We start from the raw sequence: 9,091 nt of genomic DNA, 5'->3' as shown, positions 1-9,091 counted from the left end.
ATATATATATATATATATATATATATATATATATATATATATATACCACGTGTATTCCTATGAACAATAATATGATAAACATTTAAGAACAATAGAAATAAAATTTAAATTAATTTGAGAATAAGGAATATATATTTGATGTCTGATGTGTGAATTTCTTACAAAAATTCAATTTAATACACTGAAAAAGAATACTAAATTTTATTAAATGTTTATTTGACTAGTACTAATGAAATATTTACTAAATATAAATATATATTTATGTAATTTAAATATAATTTTTTTTTAAATAAATGTTTATTTATTGTACAAATATTTGTACAATATTTTGTTAGTACTATTCAAACAAATGTATAATAAAATTTAGTAACTTTTTTTAATATATTGACTAATTTAATGTTGGAAATTACTTATTATTTTGAGATATACAACAATGTTTTTAATATTCTTAATACTTTTAATCACAATACTTTCAATACTTTTAACAAAATACTTAATAAAATAAATAATTAATCACTATTTTTCAATATTAAATTATAAATAATGAAGCAGAAAATTAAAGCATTTTTCATTATATTCTTTAACTTATTAATTAGTTCTTTGTCTTTAATTATATGTATTAATTTATTAATTATTCGGGAATTCATCGATCAAAAGCATGTCCTGTGCAATTCTGTATAGAGACGAATTAATTCGTCCATAGCAACTATAAAATTGAAATATTTCTTGATTTATTTCTAATATAAATTCAAGTAAATATGTATATATAATAATATAAAATTAAAAACAGAGAGAGATGTTTTTGGATAAATAAGCAAACAATTTATTTATAATGCATTAAGTAATAAGAATATTACAATTAAAAATACAAATTTTAATTAAATCTTTAAATTTTTATGACAGATTAATTTGTCTTATCCGCAAAAGTTTTTTCAAATGATAAGTTAATTAATTTTCCTTAATCAACAAATTAAAAAGGAAGTGCTACATTTTTTATATCCCTTTTTCTACCTATCATTATTATTTCACAAATATACTAAGTACTTCTGAAGCAGTACTTTTCTCTAGAATCTGGCTATATCATTTCTGTCGCATTTGAATAAACATTCAATAAAGCAACAACGCAATTCGTCCTCATCAAACGTAACCGACATGTGCATGTTCGAAAGTCGGATTCCGGCTACGGCGAAAGGGGACAGAAGAGACGTCAGAGTGAAGGCAGGAGGGTTGGGGGATATAAATCGATGCGCAAGCAGCTTTGCGCGAGTTGTTCTCGTTTTGCGGTCGGCCGTACCACCTGTGCCCCGCGTCGCCCGCCATCACGGGTGGCGGGGTAGAAAATAAATGCGAATCGATCGGCAGCTTAATCATTCGGGCAGTCCTCCGCCTTCCCCTCTGCGTCCCTCTCGTTGAAAGAGCAGCGGAAAGGCTCGGCTGCTGGGACAAAATGTTCGCGAGAGCCTCGTATCCGAAGCCAGAGATATTGCCCTCTGAAAGGCATACATACGCCCTGCGCGACTCGATCACGGCCGTATAAAGGCGCTCCGGTGGCCAACAAGAAAAATGCGCCGGGAGACGCGCTATAAAAATCCAGTCGGCGCGAATAAAGCTCTATTTCGATCCGCGATAATACGATCACTGCTTTTAACCAATTTCCAAACGTGCCTAGCATTACTATCCCGACTTATCGGCGATTCGCAAAAATTCTTGTTTTTTCGTATAATGAGACTACTAGGATGATCCAATAAATTAATTTAGCAATTTTTCATTACACTACACTGTTAAAAATGTTATGAAATTTTTAATGCGTTTATAAGTTACATAAATCAAATTTAATTTTGTGACACTAAATTAAATTTAATGTATCTGCAAAATGAAAAATATATATTTGTACATGTACATGAAATTTAGTATACGTACTTTTCATAAAATTTTACGAAATTTGGTACATTTTTTATTAAATTTTATATAGATTTGCATGAAATTTAATATAAGTAAACGTTAAATTTAAGTTACTTATAACTTCATTTTCAACATTGACAACATTAAATATCTTTAATGTACCTTCTTGAAATATTACAAATGTAACGGAAGCAAATTTCTTTTTTTTAACAGGGTAAATTATTTGAGATAAATAAGTACTCGAGATACAATCTATTTGAGATACAATAAGTTTATAAAATTTTAACCATCTAAAAGAGAACAATATGTATAACAAAATCTGTAATAAAGAAATAATAAAGAATAAAAAAAAATGAATGGAAGAACAACACAATCAATTTTCAAAATTTCTTTTTTTTTAGCTGATTTTTTAAAAGCTCGATTTTCTTCTTAAAAAATTAAGACATTTAGAGTAGGAACGAGTATATCGTTTACATTCAAATTTACACACGCGTAGTGTTTCGTATAATATATTGAAGCTACAACGCTTTCTGTATGCGCTTCGCGTATCCCCTTCCGAAGCTTCTCACCTAGCGGAAGAATGATCAAGCATGCAACCATTCAGGGATGATTGACGAGGCGTCACGGAGATATAAAAGCGTTATATGGCGTGGCACGATGCGCCATTCTAGACTAGAGCAGTGAACTTCTCCGATATGTAGGATAAGCCAGAAGTCGCTTTACGTTGAAGAAATGGCGTATCGAAAGAAATTTATCTTAATAAGATGTAGCTCGCGAAAGAGCTACTTGAGCATGCGGCTCTTCTGATAGAGAAATTATTATACGTAAAATTTGTTTTCAATATGCACGTAGTATATTAATAAGACATATATATTCTGAGAAAAAAAATGTCATCCCCAACGGATTGACCTCATCCTGTATTTTTATATATCGCGAAAAACGACACTCGCTATAAACTCGCCAACTAGCTTTGACTTTTACACCTTGAATCGCAGCCATCAAAACGTTACTCTGGCAACGCGATGAGCGACTTCTCCCGATGTCGTAATCGTCTAGTTCCAACGATTTATATGACGATGGATCATAAACTTTACGATTACCCTATTGCGCCGTTTTACGCGCGAATCGTCCGAGTTCCTCGCGTGCGAATTACCGCCGACGTAGTTACGCACTTAAAAAAAGTTCCCGTATTTTTCCGTCTGCAATGCACGAACGATTGTTCACGCAGTCGTTAAAAATTTGAGAAGATAAAAGTACGTGAGAATTTAAGTTGCGAGAGAATCCAAAGATATTAAAAAGTGTCGAAGTAACACTTCCTCGAACTGGCGGTTCTAGATAATACATGTCTAAAGGTGTGTGTAAAGACATCATAAAAAGTTATGGTCCAGTTAATACTACAAATTCTTCGAAGCATTTTTTTATTAGACAATTAACAATTTATTAGACAATCAACAAAATTTTTTCTTTGGTTGGTCAATCAAATGTTTTATCATTCGTAGTGCTAAGTGGACTCCGCATCCGACTCTTTTGAGATATACATGTTTATTTCCAAGCATTGAATTCTATTTCTATTTTCAAGAATCACAGAAAAAGATAGTAGTTATTTAGGTTTAAAATTAATTTTACATTTGTAGAATTTAAAAGATATCTAAAAGATATTATGAAGATATCTTCTAGACATTGCATGTTGTCTGATATGATTAATATGAAATACATTTTCGAGTCGCGAATAAAACGTTGTTTTGTCGTGCAATTCCATAAGAAACTCGCGGACGAGGGGAATTATTTTTCGAAAGGAAAATGCCCATTCGAATCGTCACTGCGCTGTCGGGAGAACGAGATTTTATGGCGTCAGCTTTCTTGTTCTGGAAACTTTCGCGGGATAAAACGGCCGATGGTTTACGAAACGGGGACTTAGTTCCTAGCGTTCGTAATGAGCGTCATTGTTGGCAGTACTACCGCCCAGTCGCTTTCTTCCTCAAGAAGATTGGACTTTTTCAGGACTCTTGCGAGGAACGCACATATACATATACTCGCTTGTGTCGTGAAGGCTGTTCTTAGAAACTACAATGCCCGTTGCCACGATATTCAATAGGTCGCACTCAAGGGAGGCGTGCACATTCTCATGCTAAGATAAGAGCATGATAGAGTAGAATAATTTCCGTTTATTCGTACACCAAAATGCAATTTTGATTCTGAAAAATGTTGAAATTTAGAACAGAGGATGGCTTATATCTGATTGCCATTTACATAAAATGACATGCAATAAAATTCTCTACCTATAGATATTCAGTACTCTAGATTTTATTTGTTTTTTTAAGATTTTTGTTTGAAGTTCAAAAACACGTACATATATCTTATCTTTCTAGCTCTTCTCTGTTATAGTTTTTACGAGAGATACGTATATTTATTACAAAACCTATCCAAAGAGAATTGTTTTCGAGATTCTTGTAAACTGAACGATTAATAAAATGCATTATAAAAAAAATTTGAGAGAGAATTTGAAAAAATGTAAGAAAAAATATTTTACTTTCGTTAAAAATTCGATTAAGCTTCTATCACAGCTGACTTTCACATCAAATAACAATAGCAGGGTATTTCTTTCCTCCGTTCTCTATTATCCATCCGTATGAGAGAAAAAAACCTCAAGATTACGAGGACGTTCTCCGGTAACGGGATAATAAAGCGACGAGCATTGTAGCTTCGCCGTGGACTTTTTGAAGTTGCTCTATCTCCAGCTCTTCTATCGCCATTTACGTTATTTTCAACGTTTTTCTTCGCATATTCTTCTCTCTCCCTCTCTCTGTTTCTCTTCCTTTGTCTCTTTTCACCGAGAATAAAAATCTTCAGGAACTAAAAACTTTGCAGTCTTGAAGAACTAAATCGCGATCCTTGTGATAGTCTGAACTTCAAGTAGCTCTTTCGAAGCGCATTCATCTTCAAAATAATAAAAAAAGAAACATTTCAAACATTCAAGGTATTTCTATGAAGATATAAAATGCTAACAAGATATCGTCTTTGTTGATTTTAGCGAACCGGCCTTTGACAATCGAGGAGCTGAGGGATTATATATCTTCCGAGTTGGAGGGCAACCCACCCCTGTGGATCACCAGGAGAACAAGCAGATATGGCGTGGACGTTTACATTAACAATGCAATGATCCTCTTGGAGCAGAGCAATTTCCAGTCGAAATTGAAAGTTAACGGCGACACCATGACTCAGGTAAATATTTCGATATTGTCACGCGTTTATATTTTAGTACTTGTAAACGTTAGTGAACTTCAAAATATCTAGATCTATTATTTTTAATGAAATTTAAATAGCGTTGTACGGCAAAATAAATAAGAAATTGGACGTACATAAAGTTTTCTAATGATCTTGTATATGTATAGGTTAGGAAGCAACAACCGGTGTCATTACATAAAAAAATACAGCTGCTGTATACATCACGTATTTCGCGATAAATTCAGTAAATCGCAAGTTTACTTCAATCGTTTTTATTCCTCTCGCGTTCGATCTCCACTTTTCTGACCGATTTCCCGACCGTCCCGGTATGCCGGTGGCGGCTTTCTAACGAGCTTTTAATGAGCTTTACACGCTCACCTTAGCTGCGAGACCATTAGGCTGATGGATATCGCGGGCTTCGATAATGTCGAATAGCGCTTCCTGGCATTCGCACTCTCTCGCGAGAGTCATCAGCTCGGTTATCGATGGAACGTCTAACGGTCTCACAACTCCTTGCAAATTAAACCCAGTGTGTTAACGTCCGATTTATAATAATCAACGCATCGAACTATAAGTTATTTGAATTACGAGCTCGTGTTTCTTGTCTTTTAATTGAACATCGAACGGCAATCAAAATGAGAATTTATTTAGGAAAGAATAATTGCCAAAGTTGGTAAAATTTCGCATGTGCTAAATTAAAACCGATAAAAATTAATCTGTTTTATTGAAAACGATAAAATAAATAGTAAATCTTTTTATCGATATTCTAATTTACAGGCAACTTCAATCTATATTAATAAACATTTGTAATTCTGTTACTATTTTTCTCGTTTAAAAATTAATATAACATTTAGTAACATTTATATTTCCAATGTTTTTATTTTAAAATGTATTTTAAATATTAATTTGAAATAAAAAGACATTTTATTATTATAAGGTTTTATTACTATTGATTCGTTACTATTGATTCGTTACTACTAATTTCATTTTTCTTTAAACTCATAAATTGTTAATTTACTAATTAAAGCCAAAATATCTCTTTTTTAAAGTTACATGAATATATCTTAGTATTACATATTCGTTTTTTAATAGTTTTTACTAAATTAATTTCATTTGATAAAATCGTGGAATAAAAACTGGAATTTATCGTGGTTTTTTTTTCCACTTACTGGACTTTTCCGACCAACTCTGATAATTTCTCTTTGGAATGAATTTAAAAATTCAAAATTGGCATGTTATATGATGCACAGATTGCTTAAAATCTCGCATAAATCCGTTCCTTGAAAGGATAACCAACGCAATTCGACCCGATTCAGTGTACCATATAGTATTTTGCGCAAATGCAGCCGAGTAAATTCGTTAAAGGTTCATGAGGACTCTATCAGATTGGAGTCTTTTTCAACTATCCGTAAATTCGTCGCCAATGATGTATCCCCCTTTTCATCGTATCTGCTGGCTGATTTGGGTTTTCGGTCTCGTAGGGAAGGCGGATCTCATTTCAGGTTACCAGACGAATCCTTTAATCTATAGTTAAAGTACCATCACCTGATGAAAATCGCACGGGACTAGTCGGACTACGACTAATCCCTTCGACGAGCTCTCCTGCAGATCAATCTCTCTCTTGCCTCCCGGTAATATTAGGGAAACTTTTCTCATCCACTTAACCCGCAAGTCCCATTGCCTCGGCTACTTCCTGCTCGTTACCAGCGTATGAAAATATCGGTCTATAAATTGCGCCTTTCCCCCCATTTTTTAATAGATGAGTTCAAACTAAGACAGAAACTACCATTCTTTCTCTATCTTCATGAAAAATCGTGTATGCATTAAATTACAAGAGAAAAATTTAGCGTTTTTACAATTTATTGTTATTTTCAGAGAATAAGAGAGAATTGCGAAAATATATGTTTAGTTCAATTTGGTAGCACAGATAATTATAATATATCATTTTAGATTTTAATTTACATTTAATATAGCTAAAATTACTTCGTTAATGTATTTATTACATGCAAATATCATGATAACAAGGATAACTGTGATGAGGAGCTGAATTATTGTGTGTAGTCAATTTGATGTAAAAACTATAATTTCCATGTTGTACATTCCGCGAAAATTAGCGATAATGATTGATTGTAATATTATCATTAATAATTGCGAGTGCGTCAATTAGCCGCCGGATGGCGACGATACGTTGCAATAACTTACATTAATCATCCGTAATTATTAATTGCACGATGATTCAATAATGCGTGTTTGATACGTACGTATAGTTAGACGAAAGTGAAATAATCATCACCGCAATATATAATTAAATAATTACAGTATTAAGTTGAAGTAAGATCTCAAATTATAAAAAGAGAAGAGATTATAAAAAGAAATTATAAAAAAAGAAAGCGAAAAGGGGAAAAAAAGAGAAAAAAATTATATAAATTTATAATAAAAAAATTTTTTATGAAGAATTCCTATAATAAAAGAAAAGATCGATTATATCGATCTTTATCATATCATTTTTTTTTTGGTAGTCAATTTTTAGTTGCGTTAGTCTATCGAAATCCTGTACTGATATTGCGGATAGACTAACGCAACCAAAAATTAACTCTTACAGCCAATTAAAAACTTTATTATCTAATTTGTTGCAGACAATCTTTTCTTTCAATGTATCTAATCATTTGAAAACGTTTTATTTTCAAAATTGCTATTATACATATACTTATTATATTATATATATAATATTAAATTTAATTTCATAATTTCTTTCTTTATTATACTTTTATTCAAAGATGCTACTATTATCCAAAGATTCACTTTGCTGCAAAGATTCAATATGCTTTTCTAAAGCTTGTGACTTATATCGAACTTACATCCGTACCTAATTTTATATAGAAATCATGTACATTTTTATTCTGTAGAACTGTAGACATAAAAGTGTTGCAAACTCTTTTTCAGCGTATATATGACTATAATAGGAAATATCTCAACAATAGAACGGGTCAGCGATCCGTTTTCAGTTGGTGCTCGCTCTCACGAGCGCATTGCATATCTATCAACTTGAGAATAGATTTATACGCATTGTCCCCATTCATATACCCGATAGACATACGTATTCCATTATCCATCGTGTCTCAGATCGAAGCAAGGAGTTCCAAGTTTTACAGAAAAATATTCCGTCGAAATCTCCCCTTTATCGTATCGCATTTTTTACCGAGGTTTGTCGCAAAAAATTATTCCATATCGTCGTGATATACATCGAAATTTTTTTCATATGATATAATGATTAGAGCGCGTTCGTATTTCGATTTGAGTATGTTGCATTTTTAATTTTTGAATTTTGCTAGAACTAACGAGAAATGTTGCTGAAATGCGATAAATATTGGCATAACACTTTTTTTCCAAGTTTCGTGATCTTCTATTTAAGTCTATTAAAGTCTAGTTAAGTTCTATTTAAGTTTATTTAAAGTTTATACGGAAAAACACAGCTGAAAACTTCACTGATTCAAATCTATAGTTAATAGTAACAGTAACATACAGACAGTCAATTTTCTATATTAAAATAGCAAAGTTAAGCTAAATAACATTAGCGATTTGTTAAACCATCAAATCTTCTTAATTATCGATGTTGAATTCGTAAGTAAATTATAGGTTTTCTGTGCCACCCAATTAATTTTTTTCCCGGGGATTAAAATTGATAATTGTTAAAATTTTATTTTCGAATTACATACAGGATGGCATTAAATTATCGCACTTCTGAGCAGAGCGGACTAAACTGAATCGAGAAGTCCTCTACTATTTTGCAATTTTCGCAATGGTTAAAAATCGCTAAACATTGGTTTTCAATAACTTTTTATTCAAATACTATCACTAATACTTTACACAAAAACTGCAAGAGACAAAAAATTATTTATTTTCTTCTCATAGAACTCTAAGAATTTTTTATCAACTTTTTAGTAGTGCATTTTCTTATTTTTAT

At 32.0% G+C, this 9,091-nt stretch overlaps 1 protein-coding gene across 1 annotated transcript in view; it reads left to right on the top strand.

The window, feature by feature from the left end:
- The window catches only part of LOC105617921 (fasciclin-1), a 148,946-nt gene that overhangs the window by 49,254 nt on the left and 90,601 nt on the right, over positions 1–9,091 (top strand). Inside the window, exon 3 of the mRNA XM_012199456.1 lies at positions 4,934–5,124. Within this exon, the coding sequence (XP_012054846.1) occupies positions 4,934–5,124 (191 nt within the window). The remainder of the gene's footprint in view (positions 1–4,933; positions 5,125–9,091) is intronic.

Source organism: Atta cephalotes (genome assembly GCF_000143395.1).
Source record: "Atta cephalotes unplaced genomic scaffold scaffold00014, whole genome shotgun sequence".
Lineage (NCBI taxonomy): Eukaryota > Metazoa > Arthropoda > Insecta > Hymenoptera > Formicidae > Atta > Atta cephalotes.
This window is presented reverse-complemented; position numbering and strand designations above follow the sequence as displayed.